The sequence below is a fragment of the Solea solea genome, chromosome 18 (assembly GCF_958295425.1).
Source record: "Solea solea chromosome 18, fSolSol10.1, whole genome shotgun sequence".
Taxonomy (NCBI): Eukaryota; Metazoa; Chordata; class Actinopteri; order Pleuronectiformes; family Soleidae; genus Solea; species Solea solea.
In genome coordinates this window covers 21,317,018-21,337,110 of record NC_081151.1, presented here as the reverse complement: position 1 = coordinate 21,337,110, position 20,093 = coordinate 21,317,018, and the positions used below count along the sequence as shown (strand labels likewise).

The 20,093-nt window shown below is 41.1% G+C and overlaps 2 protein-coding genes across 2 annotated transcripts; both read right to left on the bottom strand.

Moving 5' to 3' along the window:
* Positions 1-914: 914 nt before the first annotated feature.
* ap5s1 (adaptor related protein complex 5 subunit sigma 1) lies at positions 915-4,080 on the bottom strand. Its single transcript, XM_058616120.1, has 3 exons — positions 3,787-4,080; positions 2,208-2,499; positions 915-2,081 (listed from the first exon to the last, which is right to left on the bottom strand). Exons 1-3 carry the CDS (start codon positions 3,966-3,968, stop codon positions 1,953-1,955), a joined length of 603 nt encoding a protein of 200 aa, XP_058472103.1. The 5' UTR covers positions 3,969-4,080; the 3' UTR covers positions 915-1,952.
* Positions 4,081-9,082: 5,002 nt separating this feature from the next.
* Positions 9,083-16,559, bottom strand: cdc25b (cell division cycle 25B). Its single transcript, XM_058616114.1, has 15 exons — positions 16,025-16,559; positions 15,759-15,841; positions 15,069-15,120; positions 13,838-13,879; positions 13,691-13,724; positions 13,314-13,448; positions 12,866-12,985; positions 12,639-12,779; positions 12,479-12,556; positions 12,122-12,346; positions 11,724-11,828; positions 11,529-11,591; positions 11,240-11,338; positions 10,884-11,129; positions 9,083-10,174 (listed from the first exon to the last, which is right to left on the bottom strand). The coding sequence occupies exons 1-15, from the start codon at positions 16,228-16,230 to the stop codon at positions 10,034-10,036; spliced, it is 1,770 nt and encodes a 589-aa protein (XP_058472097.1). The 5' UTR covers positions 16,231-16,559; the 3' UTR covers positions 9,083-10,033.
* Positions 16,560-20,093: the final 3,534 nt, after the last annotated feature.

Sequence of the window (20,093 nt, the reverse complement as noted above, 5' to 3'; positions counted from 1 at the left end):
ATATCTATAGATATATAGATACACAGTATATATAGACGACACCATCAAACATACATGGAACACGCTTTAATCTCCTCTTGACATTAACTCATACATCGCTGTCAGGCAGCTGTTTGTAGACAAAGATCAACTTCCCCTGCACGTACGTCACTAATTGGACGCAATTACATGCGATTTTCATACTCACATGGAAACAATCTGGACGCCGTTTGTTTTCATGTCAAGTATCAGCTCGTTTTAGATTGTTTCAAAGCAGCAGCAGCAGCATCATGAAATTCTGCTCTGGTGTGTTAGTGTTTGTCCCTTATCATCATCAACAGCAGCAGCAGCAGCAGCAGCATTAGAGGCTGCAGTGCTGCTCCTCGTCCACTCTGACTACACACTGCCCTCCAGTGGTGAAACCCTGCACTGCCGTTCCTGGAGTTGCAAGTCCGTCATGAAAGTTTACTGCACAGATGTTAATGAAGCCCAGAATGAGCCGAACCAAAGGAGCAATACATGTACAACTAAATAAATAAATACAGTGTGTCACGTTTATGAAACTACAGAGAAAATATAGTAAAGTATTTTGTAAATATTTAAGTCAATACTGTATTTTAAGTCCCAATGATTGTATCCCTTTATTTTTGACTTGAAATAGTCTGAGGATGCAGGTAATGAGCCAAGAAGGAAATAATAAGCTGTGATTTGGACAAGGATACGGATTCAGGAAGAAGATTGACTGCACTTGCTTCAATTCATTTTGCAATTGATTTGAAAAAGGGGCTCAAAATGAGTAGCAATGTCTTAAAATGATATGAATAAACATATTAAACAATAAACGGAAACTAAAATTAATAATTTGTAATGATTTCTATTAATGAGGTTACGTGGAGCAAAGAAAACAGAAAATAATCACATGTAAGACGCTGAAATCTCAGAGAATTTGTTTTATTTCGATTAATTGTTGCAGCCTGAATAAACAGTGTATGCTGTGTGTTTTATTTGTGTATTATTTTGGTATATTCCAAATGTAATTTGTGCTTCATACACCATAAATAAACCCAAAACTAGGACAAACAAGCATGTTTGTCCACATACTTTTGTCCACAGCTCAATCCAGGTTTGACTTCCTCCACATATCGCCCTCTGCTGGTTTACCGGAGGAAGAACACGAGTTATCCAGTGAGCAGCTGGTGTTCTTATTTTAAGCCCATGAGAAACATACATGCGCGCTCCTGTGTTTTATCATTTTCAGTAATTAATCCCTCCCTCGTGCCTTGTTTTTGCAAACCTGTGCACTACATTTAACAGTTTTTTTGTTGTTTTTTTGACAAAATGCCTCAAGCAACACGAGAAAACAATGACAGAATACGAAGCTGGCATCCAGGAATGTTATGTTCCTCCCAAAGAAACCTGCTTTAGCTTCAAATTTGGCAGCCAACGTGAAAAGTGGAGGCTTTTAGTGAAAACTGTGGGAGGAGCACATGTCTGGTTTGCCAGGGAGATGTGGTCGGGGGTGCAACAGATGTTCACGAGATATTAAAACACATCTACACACTCGTTCGACGTGGTCCTCTAACGCTACACGCCACCTCCTGTCTTAATCCCGTGTCCTCAGAGTGAGTATATGACGTATGTGGCTTGAAAGAGACTGCTTTCTGTTTGGTTTCCAAGTCAAAATATGGCAAATTATTAATTTAATCGAGATAGTGATGAGTTGGTTTTTAACCGGCTGTTTCTGCTGCCACATTTTCGGCAACAGGATCTGAACTGCAGCCTCTCCCACAGTAAAGGAGTCCATTTACCGCCTCCTGTAATCTGTATCATCTCTCCGTGTTTCTTCTGCCGCCACAGAAAACGTCACTTAAAGGTAAAACAAGTGTTTGTGTGGACGCTGCGAGCAGTTCTCAAACTCACACGGGAGTTGTAGTGAAGACGTGACCTCGACGTGGCCGCCGTGCTGCGCTGGGTCACTTGGCCATGTACGCCGTCACCTCCTTCTCCAGGCTCTGGGCGAAGCGGTGGTTGAGGAAGAGGAGCTGCCCGTGAGGGAGCAGGCGGCTGAGGAGGGCGTCAATGCGGTTGCTCCTCAGCAGAACCTGGAGGGAAAAGATGGTATTTGTTGGAGTGAAATGATTTTGGTAAAAACTCATCCTATTAACAGAAAAATAAACGATGCAGTCACTTGAAAATATTAAAAAAAATGTTTGGACACGCTTCCTCACCTCACTCCCCTGCCCCAGCATGTGCAGGTGCTCCAGACAGTGTCGGGTCAGGCCGCAGAGTGTTCCCTCGGCCAGCAGCAGGTTCTCGTGGGGTTCGCACACGAGCGTGAAGCCCAGACTCTGGACGCCGAGCCACAGGGCGCTCGTCTCGTCAGAGAAGGGCTCGCCGGCTCTCAGACGCACCACCCCACTGTTGGCGTCCTGCAGGGCCAACGCCTCCTCGCCCGGCACCGCCTCCAACAACGCCCGACCCGAGGCCTCGCGGCACAGGTAGACGGCGCTCTTCACCTGCCTGACTCACACAGGATCACAGCGATATTCAAAAATGATATCAAAGTTTCTGCTAACTAATATCATTTTCTATTCTGTGTCCTATTTAAATTTTAAAAGCATGCATTGTTCAGCCCTATTAGCTAGCAAGCTTTTTAACCATTACTTTCTATGTAAATCACATTATTTTACTGTAAATGTTATTATAAAGGTGATGAAAAATTCTTTCGGGCTGGTTTTGCTATTCACTGAGCGATTGTTTGAGAAAGCGAAGTTTAACAAATACAAAAATGTGAAATATACGCTACGTTGTAAAAAGCACGACTTATTCTAAGGCTAAAAAAAACATAAAAATGTCATTTTAAAATAATTACACACCGATATAAAACAGAATCTTGGTCGTTTTATTTGATTTCTGCCAATAAACTAGGGCTGTGTCCCAAACCTTTAAAATGATGAAGTTCTCAAACGTCCTCTTTTATTTACAAACCCAAAATTATTCATTTGTAACAATTTGCTTGTTATATGGAACAAAGAGACCAGAAAATATACATTTAAGAGGCAGAAAAATGAAGGAACAATAAATCCGGCTAAATATTACATACATATACATAATGAACCTTTAAAATGCCTCTTCTTCCTCCTCAAAAGCTGATAAATGACAGTACAGACTTATTATTATTATCATTAGTTGATGAGTCGCAGTTGAAGGTCACGCTGTCATTGTTTTGTGATGACAGTTTTAATCAGCGGTTACGGCAAAAAAACAACAGAACAAAAACAAACGAGACGACCGTGGAGAGAAGTGACGGCCTCTGCTGCTCCGTCTGATGCTGTTCACGTCCGGCACCATCACAAAATCAGCAGGACGCAGAGAGAGAGAGGAGGTGGAGGAGCAGGTGCGGACGCACAAACAAACAAACACCTGATGGCGGCTTTGTTTTGCTCTGATTATATAGAAGTGCAGTACACACCACTTTTAGGGGAAAGATATTGTTTGACACAAACGAACAATTAACTGTAAAAATACATGTTTTTAGTGTCACACACTCAGTCATGAATAGAGTCATACTTTATTGATTAAAACCACAGCTTAATGGCGCTTGTGTTGATACACTGTCAAAGGTCAGAGGTCAACCAAATCCCAATCTTGCCTGAGGCACCAAAATGCATAGGCTAAGCATGGCTGGGTGTTCCTAATAAACTGGACACTATATGTAAACAAATAAAAATAAAACCTCATAAAACAAACTGGTTCTTGAATACAAATGAGTTTCCAGCACAGACTCGGTGACAGAGACGGACTCACCGGGCCACCACCGCCACCTTCTCCCGCTGCAGGAGCCGCCTCTGCTCCGCACTGAGCCCGCGCTGCTGCTCCGTCAGCGCCGCCTCATCCGGACCGAACACCCGGGAGTAAAGGATTCTGCTCTCCGCAGAGGAGAGAGCGCTGACCGGACACACGGTGTGGATCAGAAAACACCGAACCATCGTGTCAGGAGACGAAGAAACACCACAAAAAACACACTTTTTCACTTTTAAACACAAGCTTTTTCTCAGGTTTGATTCAGCGCCGTCATGTTTTTATTCACTTCCCACTTCCGCGTTGGTCACGTGAGCGCTCGTGGCTTCCGTTGCTGTGTGGTGTTTACAACAGCAGATGGCGCTCGCTCCCTGTAGTATATAATATTACATTACATTACATTATATTATATTATATTATATTATATTATATTATATTATATTATATTATATTATATTATATTATATTATATTATATTATATTATATTATATTATATTATATTATATTATATTATATTATATTGAGTGAAGTTGTATTTATTTATATGACTTAAAACTAAATATATTAACTGCCTAAGATACTCGTTTCAACTTTCAACTAGAACGGTAACATTGACTTATAATATCTAGTTGTTTGGACAATAAATAAATGAATGAATGAATGAATAAAATAAAGAGATTTATCAGCTGGCTGATTCAATCATCTTCTTTCTTCATCTTTCCTTAAATTCTACCACATGCTATATTTACCTGAGAGCATGTGTCTGAGATTCACATAAACTCCACGTTTTATTATGATTTATTTGATTATTTTGTTTGTTTCTGACTTGGACAGAAAAGAAGAGATGATAAAGTGTTAGTGAAGCAGAAGCAGCTGCAGTGACACCGAGATCACTGAACACTTTCTGAGTCTGAGGCAGCTGTTAATCCAACAGCTGCTGCTGCTGGTCACGCTAACTTACTCTGTGTGTGTGTGTGTGTGTGTGTGTGCACTGCAGTGATGGAGGGAAAACTTTGTGCTCCGTCACCATTCACTTCACCACAGTGTTTAACCTCTTAACCTCTGGACATTCAGTCCTGTAACAATAGATGTGATGTGGTTTGTAAGATTTCATGTGTTTGGATCAGAGCTGGTCCAAGGCGAACTAAGCGGCTAAAAAAATGTGTTTATCTGGTCTAAGTTATTTGATAATAAAGTCATATTTGTTTTTAAGAAAAGAAAGTTTTAAAAGATGTAATAGTTGTAATAGTATGCCTCCTCCTAACCGGTCTAGCTGCTCAAGACCACTCCACATGAGTCTGACTGGTGTTTAATCCACTTTGTATGAAAAATTAAAAGAGTTTGTGGTGCAGCTCTGGTTTATTTAACCCAGATGACAGTTGCGTAGAGGAGAACGTGTGAAGCTGCCACACTGTGTGTAATGATTATCTCAGGCTGCTTCACACTCAACGCTCTTCAGTTATGAAGCAGTGAACGAGTGAATCTCTGCAGGTAATAATTAACCAAAAACAGTTGTGACAAGTCAATGCCAAAGTGGAGCTGCAGGTTCTCTGCACGTGCAGGCTCACACAGCTTTCAAAATAAAAGCGGTGGGAAGGAATTGGTACAGCCACAAGAGGAAAGTCTTACGGAAAACACATGTTTTTGTGTTTTATATTGTGTTTTCTTAATGTTGTAGCATTTTCTTAATGTTGTAGCATTTTCTTAATGTTGTAGCATTTTCTTAATATTGTAGCATTTTCTTAATATTGTAGCGTTTTTAATGTTGTAGCGTTTTCTTAATGTTGTGTTTTCTTAATGTTGTAGCGTTTTCTTACTGTTGTAGCGTTTTCTTAATGATGTAGTGTTTTCTTAATGTTGTAGCATTTTCTTAATGTAGCGTTTTCTTAATGTTGTAGTGTTTTTAATGTTGTAGCGTTTTCTTAATGTTGTGTTTTCTTAATGTTGTAGCGTTTTCTTACTGTTGTAGCGTTTTCTTAATGATGTAGTGTTTTCTTAATGTTGTAGCATTTTCTTAATGTAGCGTTTTCTTAATGTTGTAGTGTTTTCTTAATGTTGTAGCGTTTTCTTAATGTTGTAGTGTTTTCTTAATGTTGTAGCGTTTTCTTAATGCTGTAGTGTTTTCTTAATGTTGTAATGTTTTCTTAATGCTGTAGCGTTTTGTTAATGTTGTAGTGTTTTCTTAATGTTGTAGCGTTTCGTTAATGTTGTAGTGTTTTGTTAATGTTGTAGTGTTTTCTTAATGTTGTAGCGTTTTCTTAATGTTGTAGTGTTTTCTTAATGTTGTAGCGTTTTCTTAATGCTGTAGCATTTTCTTAAATGTTGCAGCGTTTGTCACATCAGGGCCACCGTAAAGTCTGACAAAGTTGAGGTGATGTTGAAATACAGTCTGAGTCACAGTTCCCTCTGTTGAAGAAAAACCAGCTGAATCAGAACAATAACAGGAAGTGGTTGAAGGCAGGGGCAGCCAGCCAGAAGCACCGACCAATGACAATCAGGCCAGGCTCTTTTGAAATAAAGGAAGCTTATCAAAACACATGATAATTTATGTTGGGTTTGCTTTGACCACAGCGCGAAATTAAAACATCCTAATTCTGCAGGGAGACAAAATCACACGCTTTTGATTCTCGAAAACAACCCAATACAGGAAGTTCACGTCGCTGCCCCACAGCCTTCTCCTCCACCCTGCCAGTGAAACCACACTGTTTCACCGCCCAGTGCCACCTTGTTAGAACCTGGTTTTACAGGCTGGTTTGTCAGTTTGCTAGTGTCAACAGGTCACAGCAAACAGTTGCATTTGCTCAAGGCTTTGATCAGACCGGGACAGACTCACGTGGAGACGAGGATTCACACGAGGGTCGCCAACCTTTCCGTAAAATAAGGATTTCTTCCGTATGGAAAGATCAAAGACGTGTTCCGTATTGAACAGATATGGAACGCATTTTATTCCTTATATTTTTAAATAAAACCATGACAGAAAAAAGTCAGATTAGTCCACTAAAATAAAATCCTCCTCCTGCTGTCAATCATTCATTACTAACCAACAGGAAATTACTATTTTTGAATGTCCGTCTGAATGACTGCGAGTCCTGTGTATCGTAGGCACGGAGAGATGTAACGGTGAAAAGGCGACAGGAGGATACAAAAAAAAAAAGATTTTAATAACATAATGAAGTTATTGTATTGTTTTTTTAAACTCATATTCAGTTATTTATATAAAAATGCTACTGTAAAACAGCAAAAATGCACCTTTTACTCAACTGTGAAAGTGTGTAGACGTAATCTGGCCTAAATGTAAACAGTATAACAGTAGAGAATGGGATTAACACTGGTTTTTGCCTGAATTTTCCCCTTAAGACATATTATTACACATTTTCTGTTAAGGTGCTTTTTTTGTTGTTGCTGATCTAAACCGAAACGCCATCTGACCTCAAATTCGGCAAATCTGACACAAGTTATGAGTATTAAAACAAGCCTGAGCCTGTAGAACGGCAGCTTTTATACAGTATAATGTAGCATTGGATGGATCCAGGTGTAAAACCACACTCATTTTCTTGATCGTGGCCCTGCCTGGGACTCATCTGCATTTTAAATCAGACTGTTGAAGTGAAGGAAGTGTGAAAAGGTAGCACTGAAGTGAAGAAACAACGCTTCTTCAGACGAGACTGAGTTTCAAGGGTCGACCAACAGACACTGTAAGAAGTGCTGGCTGTAAATGTGTGTGTGTGTGTAGATCTCTCACACAAAGACTCTCTTTCCGCTGCCTGATTTCAAACTTTGGTAGAGAGCCAGAGGGGAGGGAGGAGGGAGGAGGGAGAGTCTCGTCTCAGATCAGTCACGTGTTTCCAACACATGCCGCCACTGATTGTTTTCCCTTGTAAAACACAACTGTTAACCCTCCTGTCAGGACACGTCAGGCGCTGCCGCCACCGAGGCACTCCCTACATACACACACAGGAATGTGTGCGTGTGTGCATGTGAGAGAGAGGGCACGTGCTGCAGCAGAGAAGAAACTCCCATGACGGCTGTGGAGGGAAAATTTGAAAAAAAACTGTCCCGGTCACACGGAGAGCTTCAGTCTGAACAATGGCTGGTGTGTTGTTGTTAGAGAGGTCACATGTGTGTGGAGTCAAGTTTGACGCACAACATACAGCAGTGCACCGACAACTCCTCGAACAGAAACATACTAACTAATCGAAAAATGTCTCCATACATGCGGCCCATGTGGATAAAAAGCCGTTCTGACTCTGCTAAACTCTTTCTTGCTCAGACTAAAGACTTGCTTTGGAGTGAGTCCTTTACGAAACAGCAAACTTAAGTTTCCAGTCGTGAAAAGGCCACTTTAACAAAGAGTTGAAGATTCTATACCGTTAAAAAATTCAGTTAAAAAAGGTGCAGCCTCCCATGCTCACACTGCACTCAGACAGTGGTTAAACCCTTACACAAACATGCTCATGAGTAGTATATTTAGTTTAGACCAATAAATGTTACACAGAGGAGCTTTAAATGACTAGAATCTGTTTCTGTGTCTCCGCTGGTGGACAAGATGGAGTACCTACATCTCAGGCTACGTCTCGATTAAGTCTGTACACGCGTAATTCATCGCTTAAAAAAAACGAAACCAACAAGTTGAACTAAAATGAGTCACTGAGAGAAGCTTTAAATAAACATGTCTGGCTTTTTTTTCACCACTGAAATGAAGTCCAGAAATAACGCTGGGGATGGAAACCAAGCAAATCCAGCGCCAATGAATTTGTTAACATGAACGTATCTGTTAGATTTTTTATATATATTCCACTACAGACACGGACTTCTTTAAACACATTTTATGGACGGTCATGAAAGAAACATGTTTTACTGTACATATAACCTTTTTTAGGAGTTTGGATTAAGGATCTCGGTCAGTCTAATTCTGCACTTTACATTATGACTCTTTTTTTTTTTTTAAACCTCCTTTAAACTTTCATATTCTGTTGTGAGTTTTATACTGGAAATTGTCTCGTTTCTGGAACTATTTGTACCCTGGAAAACAAGATCTAGTATGTCAATGGGAGACTTCCTGGCTAAATAAAGGCTAAATAAAAAAAAACAGTTGCTAGAAATGACTGGCGAGGTTAATTTAAGTGCTAGCACAAATCATACGTCTATCAACTTTTAAATGAGGGCTGAGCAAAAACAATATTTTTAAGGCTACCTTAACAATGTATAGAATTTAAAGTTTCTGTGCAGAAAAACACCATCCTGCCCAAGAACAAACTCACAACACAAGAGGTTTCAAAACATAAAAAGACGGTGAACATGTTTGAATGCACATTGGATCTTTATTTCAACAGCTCCCCCCACGAGCCTGCACCAAAGTATTCAACACGGACATTATTGCCTCAACAGAGGTGAAGACATTTTCATCTCTGAACATTAAAAAGGGCATCGAAAGCAAAACAAAGACTTTTTTTTGTAAAGATTAAAAAAATCCTTTTATACTTGCCGACCTGCAGCACTGGAAAAAAATCTCACTGCAAAGTTCACAGGTAGTTTGTTTGCTTTGGTTTCTTCTGACCGAGATAAAATGTAAACAAAAAAAATACCATTACATACTGCAACCAATCAGAGAGAAAGAAAACAGCTTTGTTTTCAATTGCATACATGAATAAGTTCACATTACACAAAATTTGCTTTGTGGGTCGTCTGGTAAAATGTGAGCTTGAATGGGGAACATTAAAACTTTTCTGGAGAGGCAGCATCAACAAAACAGGGGGGGGAAGCACCTTACCATTTCAGGTTTTTGAATTAAGTGCTAAAATAAGGTGGAACATGACCAATGCAGAAAAAATAAAATAAAATGAAAGCATTCAGTGAGGAGACTGAAAGATAAACTTCAGACGAGGCAGTGTGGTTTAGTCGTTGTATAGGAATCTGGCAGCGAAACGACAAAAAGGTCAAACGGGCAGTGAAAGTGGTACAAAAAAAAAAAAAAAAAAAAAACGCCCTTTAAAAATGATCACAATGCTTTAGAGCATCTTCTACGTCTTCAGGGTTCATCATTTCATGTCTTTACCTCTTTGAATTTGCATAAATAATAGTTAAATGAAACTTAAAATCCCTCTCGACTTGGTGCTCATAAACTCCTTGAAAAACCAAAAAAAAAAACTTGTTTCCTTGCTGGTGGTGGGAAAAGCCTCAGGCTCAGAAGGAAATTCAAACTCAGTCCGTTCACAGAGGAGGAGGAGGAGGAGGAGGAAGAAAAGGAGGCGCTCACAGCTTCTTCAGTCGGCTGTACATCTCTCTCTTGCTGCGCTCCCCGGCCCAGGTGCGGCTCTTGAAGCGAAACTTCCTGAGGTCCTCTTTATAGTCCTCGTGGTGCATGGGCCGGTACGACTGAGGTTCACATTGTGACTGTGCGGGGAGGACACGGAGACAAGGTCAGAGGGAGGGACTTCAGCCACTGACAGGTTTTATTCAAGTGCTGATAAAGAAAGCTGCATCATCACATCTGTCATTTATAAGTCTGGTGCACCCATATTTTGGACGAAATTGCAATACAGCCTGCTGTTATTTTCATATAGTGCAATATTGGTTAAAGCCTAAATATAATTTTAGGTTAATTGTCTTGATCTGTACACATCTTATTCATAAAATGTTTTTTTCAAATGAAAATAATGATGTAAAAAAAAAAAAAAAAAAAGTACCATGCCCTAAAAAACGGAAATGAAAACGGCACATTTGCTGACGGCACGTTTACTTGCTTATAAGTTTCATACTTCGTTTCTCCTTTTACTTTCTAAAGCACTTCAGTTTAATCTGCTCATCTGCAACTTGCTATCAGCGGTTCTGCTGGTTCGCTCTGCTCCTCACTGGATGAGAACGTGCATGAGAACACTGAGGCTGCGTCACCACAGACACCCACCAACACATTTAGCTTCTTAACTCATGAGGAGAAAAGGCTTGTAAATGACTACAATTATTCCATTACTCATAAAAGGTCAAGAACATTCAGCTCAGCCGTCACACCAGCTCTTTCCAATTCTATTGAAAATTTCAGTAAACTGACATCTACTTAACCCGAGGGCAACTTTAATCATAAAATGCTAAAAAAAAAACTAACCTGGAAATGAGGGAAGAAGTCTTTGTAGCCGCCCTTGAGGATGTAGAGCTCGGGGTAGTGGAGTTTGGGGTATTCGTTCACGGCGCGGTCTCGCTCGCGGACGAAGCGGCACATCCGGGGGCCCCGCTCCGACGAGAACTCGCAGTGGAAGACGATGACGACGCGCTTCTCCGGACAGGACGGGATGACGGGCGTCTTGAGGAGGAAATCCTCCACCTGCTCCTCCTGGTGCAGGTTCAGCGCCTCCTGAGGCCACGAAGAACAAAGCTCGATGAGTACAGGACTGTGGTTTCTCTCCCTCTCCACCGAGTGATAAATGAGACGTATCAATAAATAAATTAGCGTTGTAGACTCACCTTGATGTGTCCCCCTTCAAACTCGTAGGGATAGCGGCAGTCGATGACGATGACTTGCTCGACTAGATGGTTAAACTGTCCGTTCAGAGCTGCCACCATCTGAAAGAAAACAAAGAATACACATTTTAATGGTTTATTTTTTAAAAAAACAACGTACAGTAGATGGGACGTGTAGTTCCATGAATAATGCCCATCGAACTAGGCTTCGAAATGTTCCCTTAGTTGTTATAATGCAATGTAAATAAGTCATTTGTGGGCATGTGTTTGTATCTTAAAAGCATCTACTCACAACGTCTGGGGTAATGTATTTGAGGTCTTGATGTTTGCCGTCCACTGTGGATAACACAAAAGGCTAAAAAAAGAGAGATAAAATGAAAAAAAAATATTGGATTAAATGTGTGACTTTCACATAATGACATAATCTACAAGTGTTGAAGGGAAAAAAATCCAAAATAGGCCACAGGAGATTTATTATTGCCCTCACCTTGGTGAAATCTCCGATCAGCTCATGAGAGCCTTCCTCACCATCCAGCACCTTCTCGATCTCCACCTGACAGAAGGACTTGGACCTCTGGAGCAACGAGTAGCTCTGAAGGAGAGCGGGGGGAGAGAGTCTTAGTTAGACAAGAACGTGTGACAGCAGCCTGTCACTCTCAGCAGAGGCTGGTTTTTAAGATGCACATTAATCACATCACCAGGTTTGTGCTTAGTGCAAATTAAAATACTGAAATGTAGATGGGAGAGAGCACTTCCTGACTTTAAGCATCATTTATTATCATAGGGCAGTTGAAACAGGAAGTCAGCATAAATGAATAGCCATCATCTGTGCTGGTTTTCTAAAAACCGGCATCAGACGTGTGGCACGGGGCAGCGGGGACTCACCATTCGCGGCGATTCAGGGTTCTGTTCCAGGCTGGTGACGTGCGTTCCGGCCACGCTGCGCCGTCTCTTCACTCTGGCCGGTGTGTTCTCGTCTCCGGGGCAATCGGGGCGCTTCGCAGAGGGGCGGGAGACCGGGCTGGGGCTGGTGCTGGGGCTAGAGCTGGGCATGGGAATGGGCAGGGAGGGCGAGCGGAACAGGTTTCGTGGCCGGCAGCGAATCACAGGCTGGTGAAGACGAAAATGTATATTTAAAATACTGTAGCATTTAGGTCAGTGTGCTTGATATCAGCCAAGCTGAAATGCTACATTCCTGTAGTGGAATAACATGAATGCTTGTTGGTTAGTGAGGCAACTTACAGAGTCTTCTCCTGCACTGTCAGACACCAGCGGGGCAGTGAGCAAGCTGGCCATTCCCATCGGCATCCCAGAGTCGTTCTGTAGGTGACACAGGTTTGTAAGTTTATCAGTAAGATGTCAGACATTTTCAGACGGACTTTGTTCTGAACAGGGGCCTCACCTCCATGTTGTCATCCAGCACTCCAAAAAAGCCGTCGTCGTCATCATCGTCGTTTGTGGGGGAGTTGGTGGACGAGCGTCTCAGGAACATGGGGCTGGAGTCAAAGAAGTCCAACTGCTGGCTCAGGGGAGGTGAGGAGAGCTGAAACAGAGAGGAGGGAAAAGATGAGTTGGCATCTTCCTAGAAGCAAATGTCCAGAGCCTGTGACGGGAGTTTGATTCACATACCATGAGGGCTGGCGCTGAGCTGGGGCGGCAGGCAAACGCATCTTTTGATTGTCCTCCGTTGAAGGAGCGCCCACGACACCGCGAAACTGGCTTGGTTGGTTTCTTGAATTTAAAGCCCTCCTGTAAAACATGTGTTAAAAAGGTCAAAACCCAGCACTCAAGACTTTGTGGTTGTCAACCACTGCTAATCTGAAGATGAGTTGCTGTTTTTAACACTTACAAAAAGGTTAAAAACACTCGGCACTGACATGAAATAAGATTTAAATAAAGATACACCAAAATTTTGAAGCCAAATGTTATTACCATGACAACACATCAGATGTGTCGTCAGTAAAAGTTCCCGTTATGTTTGGATACAGCCAGGAGAAGGTCAGATTAATAGAGCGGGTCATCTTTTAAAAAACACCTTCAATGACAGGTGCAAACAAAGACAAAGAGCAGTTCTGACCTCTGGCATGTTCTCTTTGTTCTCTTGTTGACAGGAGGTGGCGTTTTGTGTGCAGGGCTGCTGGCTGAATATCCCATAGCGGTGAGAGTCCCGTTCCTGTCCCTTTAGAGTCGGACTGAAACCCAGGAGCTGGAGCTAAAGACAGGAGAGGAGGGACATGGTCAGAATAGGTAAAACATGCCGCTCTGTGGTGGGCGAGTTAACACTGGAGGATGATTTTTACCCAACAAAATTAAGAAATGTCTATATAATTTCTGAGAGGTACATGTGGATATTTGATGGTCAAATGGGCTTCATTCTTACATTACAATTATAAAGATCAACCAGAGATTAAACTGACTTTAAAGCACAAAATCCAAAAATATAATGCTACTTACTGGCAATGAGTTGTTTCTTCTAAATGGTACCCTCCTAGAATTGACAGAAAAAAAGTGAGACAGTCATGAGTACAAATAAAAATCAAACCATCTGTGTTTGAAATAAGATGGACAATAACACAAGTCCACGATTTCAGAGCAACTCACTCGCTGATGACACGGCTCGACTGTTGAAAGGCTTTTTCAAACCTGTAACGGAAAAAGTAGAGAACGGTTCAGAGTGTGCAGGAAATGGTTACAAACTTTCAGGACAGTGCTTTGCATAAAAGAGAAGTAACACGTCTTTGTAATAAAACCAGCTTTGGAAAGAGGCTGAAAAGGACTCGAATGCCAGACGAGACACTGTGCGCCAATTAACTACAAAGAATCTGTACATCTATTGAGAAACCAAGAGGAACGGTTGGACTGGAGGAAGTCAGGCGAGTTCACACAGGCGAGAGGTGGTCTATGCATTGGAGTGATGCCCACCTGTATGCAAAATGAGTTGAGAGGAGAGCTCAGGGGGGGGAGGAGAGATGCAGTGATCAGCTAATCTACCATATGCCTGCTGGAGCCAATGCCGCCAACCCCTTCTCTGTAAGGGCCCTTTGTTTGTTGAGGGGGAGCGTGTCCCATTCAGTGCAGACCAGAAGAAGGGAGGGCAGTTGTTCACTGGGGGTGCCCTCATTTCAATAGCGTGCTCCCATTTTTCCTATTGAAATAACAGCGCATAGGAGAGTGTGCCAAAACGCAGAGGGGGTGGGCTATCATTAAATCCTAAAGCAGACTATGTCTCCCCCCACACCCCTTCTGAAACCTGCAAACTCCTAGCAACCAAACAGCTGTAAAGGATGTGAATGAGTTCTTCAGCACCTAATGCTGCTGTAAAGGAACTCGCACATCAGACGGTGGCAGATGTCTGCAGAGACTCACCCAAACTGAGAATCAAGAAAGGGGCCACCCAAGATTAGCCCAGCTGAGCGGCTATAGATAAACACGACAAACACACTTACTGATCAATGACAGAAAAGGTGAAGTTGAAACTAACCCCTTATTCTCATCTCTTCCCTTTACGTATCAAGACTGGTTTTCAACAGAACCACTTAAAGGTGTCAACAGGTGTAAACTGTGACGCAGATGACAAGTGTTTTAACTGAAACAAGAAAGTCGAGCTGGCTGGCCTTATAGTGTAATCTTCTTAGGAAAATGAAGTAAGGCTCTCATCTTAAAACCAACAGTTAAAAAAAAAAAAAACAATAATCCCACAAATCAGAAATTTTGCTTGGCTCAGCTGAGCTTGAGCACAGGGTGGAGGTGGATGGGTGGTGTGTTAATCTGAGGAGCGCAGCTCACAGGCTGATTGATTACAACAGACGTGAGGGGGGGAAGCACCACTTACGCGTCATCTACTTCAACAGCATCCATGGGACTCGAGGGATCCATACCAAGGCCTGGTGAGAGAGATTTTAGCCAGATTAGTATATAGATAAGATGGCAGAGCAGATGAGACACTGACACTAAATACTAGCTCAGTACCAGTGGATTAGAGGAGCAACTGCTAAAATTAATATACAAATGGTACCAGAGTTGCATTCTGGATTCAGACCTAATCAATTTGTAGTGTGAAGAATGCAGAAAAAATGCTGTACGTAACAACTACGTTAAATAATTAAAAATTAGGTCAGGCAACCGTTGTCAAATGAATAAAACAAAGTTTGACCTTGGGCTATGAGAACAAAGGAAGTGTCAAGTAATAAATAAAATGATTAATTAAATCATACATCTGCCAATGTTGTTCATAAAAAAATTTCACATAAAAAGATTGGCATAATTAATTAAAATCAAAGCAAAAAAGCATCACAACTGAAGATAACATGGAAATGTTTGGCATTTGTGCTTATCAAACCAAACGCATGGCAACACATGATTAAAACAAAACAGCATGGACAATGCCAATTATCTCAATACCACACCTAAATTAAGATGCCTTGTATGACTTGCAAAGCATACATAAAGCCTCGGAGGCATCATTTTTAAATGGGATCAATTAGCACAGACAATGGGTTTTAATTTATCGATGGTGGCTCACCAGCATCAGATGAGACGTCAGAGGCAAAGGAGGGAACCTTTTCAAGGGTCGCATGCTTTCTCCTCTTCGGCGTATCATACTGACTGTGTGGGGGAGAGATGGACAAGAAAATAAGACAATGGTGTGACCACCAAACCACACTCTACATGCTAGATTAGATTTTTTTCATGTCTTGTAAAAAAAAAAATAATAAAATAAATAAAAATAAAGACAGCAGCAGATCAAAACATATATAATTGACACATAAAAAGCCGTAATAATCATACCTTCCGAGTCCAACTAAATTGTCCATGTCCAGAGCCAAGTTGGTGACAGGAGATAGCACAGTGGAGGGTCCGGGGGAGAACAGATTCCTGCAGTGCGAGCTCAGCTCGGGCAGAGAGAACGAGGAAAGCCCGGGGATCCCGTCGGGCCTTCTTTTCAAAACGTTACTAACGGGGCTGGTGTTGTCATAAATATGAGCCGACTCCATTGTTTGTACTAATTTCACAGTCCGCTATTGTTTGGTGGTTCTTTCTCTGCTTTGTTTCGTTTAAATCTCGTGTCGTAAAAATGCCAATTAGTTAGCAAGACGGCCCGAACTTCAAGCTAACGAGCCAGCTAGCTTAGCAATAACTTAAGATAGCATTTCACCATGAACACCGGCTGCTGGAGACCCGGTGCTTTCCGCGCGGGGTGAAACTTTAAAACAGTCTTGCTAGTTCAGTAAAACCACATAGTTGTGAGTGGTGTTGGTCGCAGAGAGCTGCAGCGGCACAGCGTACTCCCCCTCTGACAGCTCCTGGGTTCTGAGAGAAAGAAGCAGTGGCTGCTCGTATTTATGTTCAAAATAGAAGATCTGGAGCGGCAATCTGTCAGCCAATCAGCGCCGACGTTACATATCGCCGACCAATCACAGGTCTCCGCTGTTGTTCTTCTGACGCCGGATGACTGAAGAGAAACAGGATGTGACGCAATTCTGCCTGTTAAAAAACCCAAAACTTTTATCTTTTTTTTCTCACGTAGAACTATGTTTCGTCCTCAGCAGCCTCTCGACAGTGAGTTAAAGCTCCGCTTAACCTAAGACATTTAAAAACACTTTACAGTTAATAAAATGGACTGTTGATTTTAAAGAATTTGATGGAAAAGGAGCACATTTGCAAGACCCCTCCTCTCCTGAAAACAAAGACACTGAGAAATCCCTTACAATTGCACCATCATACTCATGTGGCATAGTATATGAGCATTTCAAGATGAACTTGATTGATTTCTGCTTTTTAACTTGATACACTTAATATAGTTTCAACTTTTGTAGCTTTTGCATACATTTGTGTTTCTACGTGCGTAAGTAAGACACAAATAATTTAGAATGGAACTGAATCAGTTGCTGTGATGCTAGAAATAGTCAGATCCTCATTATTTGTGCTTGCTTTGTTACAGCACAAGTTAACACAGTTAAAATGCCAAAAGGTAGTTTGGCATGTCTGCTGCTAACTAGTAACTAGTTACTTCAGTGGTCAGAACATGAATTTGTTGTAAAAAAGTACAATACATCCACCTGAATGCAGTGTGTGAACTAACTTTACGGTAAGACATAATGTACTGAAAACAGCAGCCTTTTACAGTATAAAACAACATAGGTGAATGTTCTTCATAAAGAATAGCACAAAAATAGTATAAATAAACTGGACTTGAAGTATAAAAGGGTGCGGTACAATCAGGTGAAGCTATTCTGATCTTATATTTACGTGAAATTGTCTCATTTTGTGACACTAAGTGTGTGCTTGCATACCAGTAATGGCTGCCACGCTCATTTACCTCCCACACAAAGTGACTCAGACAAAAGAATTCTGGTTATTTTTTTTCAGTTTCATACCAACACACACACACACACACACACACACACACACACTCTTCTCTTCTCCTTTCAATCATTAAATCAACGCATATTTAGAGACAGTGAAGAGGGATGAGGAAGAAAATAGTTACACAAGGCTTGTTATGTGTGAATTGTCTTTGTTTTATGCAAGTGTGTGATGTATTGATGTATTTGTGGGCAAAAGTGTGGTTAAGTATAAACCTTACAAGTGGTTGCAGTCATGTTTCCCGTCTTATAAACATCACATCCTGCCCTATATATATGTGTGTGAAAATGAGAACGAAAACAAAGCCACACCCTTGATTCTGGTTAAAATATGAACTTACAAAAGAAGTAATGTGGTAATGTTTTTAATAATAGTATTTTTGTGTCATAAATTAAGAAAATTGTGAAGCTGTAATGGTAGGGTTTCAAAGGGGAAGCGATTGCTTCCGGCTGAGTGTCACTACAGGCCTTTCTTGTTAGGACTCCATTGTTTGGCAACCAAAATACTCAAACACTAAAGTCAGATACAACATTGTTGACTAATAGACACACACCTTTAACTAGTTCCACCAGACATAATGCTAACTCAGAATTTTGCCTGAGGTTTTGAATAGAATTGCAACTTCCCTCCTCATCCCAGGACGTTTCCCTCCACAATAATGCCAGGTTTCTCACTCACACACACACAAACACACACTCGCTGAGTGCATGTACAGACTGTATGCGTAATTCTGAATCTGCCAATTCGACAACACAACAACAGAGTTTCATTTTAAGCAAACCCTCAGCAGCGCGAGCAGAGGGAGTGTTCTTGAACTTTGTCCCGTGGAACAGCCAATGTTCAACCGCTGTTTTCCGTCTTTGTTTGGTTTAAAGTATCTGTGTGATTGGCATCACAGATGTAAATGGGGTTTAATGAACTTCCCTGCAGAGGTATGAGCACAGGGCCCGTGACTCCGGGCTCCACACCCCACATCTGAAAAGAGAGGAGACAAAAGGGGGGAGACAGAGGAGAGGGAGAGACAGTGCTGACTCACCCCGAATAAAACCTCCTCTAAAACCCTCCCAACACCTCCTGTTCCCACCAAAACCTGCACCGACGACCAACAGACAACTGGTTTCCTTGTTTTTACAAAAGCTCACACAAAGACAACAAAGACATAAAACTCACAATCTGCTGCAGAGAAAATGTCCACGAACTATAAAGTCTGAATGCTCATGCTCATTCAGTCACAAAGTTCCTTCATATGCAGGAGAAATAGCCTAAATTCAGTCCTTTGTCCTTAACACAAGTACAGTAAGTAATGAGTAAACTGCTCTTTAAAGCTTTTCTGACCAAATAATCAGAATTATGTCATGTAAAAGCACTTCCATTAGTTCCTTTGATTTCATAAACACACACAAAATGGAAACGTATCTGCGTTGGCTCATCACACAAAAGCTTATTTTTAAACTTTCAGGGAGAAATAACCTCAATTCACTTCAGACTTGTCATCATGTTTTCATCTGTTAAGTGAAATAACCATAAATACATTTTCCTATTAGACAATTTATTAGCTTTATGTCATTTTTTGCAAGAATCGTCTCAATTGCTCCGTTTACTTCAGGTTAAAACGGAACCAAATGAAATCAGTTCTGTTTCAATAATCGCTGTAAGCTCAGCTGTATGATGTAAAACCATGGAAATGTACCACACACTTTCTGGCCATTGCTTGTTATTGGGTTAGCACAGTTATTCTTAATACATATTGTATTTGGTCTACACCACCCAATTTGAATGGCAGTTGCAAAACAAAATTCTAAATTTCAATGTCTCTGTTTACTCCAACTAAAAGAGTGGAGCCAGCTATTTAAATCTTTAAGGTTACCATTTGAAAAGACCATACAGATATCCTTTGAATAGGATATAACAATTATCCAATGTTGCTAGGTAAAAACAGCTTAAAACAGTTGATTAATGATTGGCTAATAGAAATGACTAAATGAATAAAGCCAGTTGGAGATCATTTGAAAGGGAAAGTAGCAGGTACTGGGGTTTGACTGCCTAAAGGCTTAGTATCTGAGTTATTTATGTTAATTTAAGACCAGGAAAAGTCACAGAAACATGTCATTTAATAACCATGTCATGTGCATACGAGGTTATTCAGATCGTAACCTATTAGTAGCAACTTCGGATTGTGCACTAGTATAAATACATGTGCACATCAAACCGGATTAAAGTGATATCAAGTGTATTTGTTGTTGCTGCTTTTGCATTTCAGGCGTGTGACACGTCACGTGCAGTGCCATTCAAATGTTTTATGTCCAAAACTTTGATTGGTATTATAAATGCTGCCATAATGAAATATAACAACACTATAAGTGCTGCTATAAAAAAAAATACACTACGATAAAGTTTATTGGGACCAGGATCTTATCTTTGTCTCAATTAAAGGAGGAGGTGCGTGTTTATCTGCAGGAAGTTAGCTGCTATGATCTTTAATTATTCACTG

Excerpts from the sequence above, each read along its gene's own strand:
- ap5s1 (XM_058616120.1), bottom strand. The coding sequence starts at position 3,968 with ATGGTTCGGTGTTTTCTGATCCACACCGTGTGTCCGGTCAGCGCTCTC. Across the intron at positions 2,500-3,786 it reads AAGGTGGCGGTGGTGGCCCG|GCAGGTGAAGAGCGCCGTCT; the intron begins GTGAGTCCGTCT and ends TGTGTGAGTCAG. Across the intron at positions 2,082-2,207 it reads TGCTGGGGCAGGGGAGTGAG|GTTCTGCTGAGGAGCAACCG; the intron begins GTGAGGAAGCGT and ends TTTTCCCTCCAG.
- cdc25b (XM_058616114.1), bottom strand. The coding sequence starts at position 16,230 with ATGGAGTCGGCTCATATTTATGACAACACCAGCCCCGTTAGTAACGTT. Across the intron at positions 15,842-16,024 it reads AATTTAGTTGGACTCGGAAG|TCAGTATGATACGCCGAAGA; the intron begins GTATGATTATTA and ends TCCCCCACACAG. Across the intron at positions 12,557-12,638 it reads TGCTGGATGACAACATGGAG|AACGACTCTGGGATGCCGAT; the intron begins GTGAGGCCCCTG and ends TGTCACCTACAG.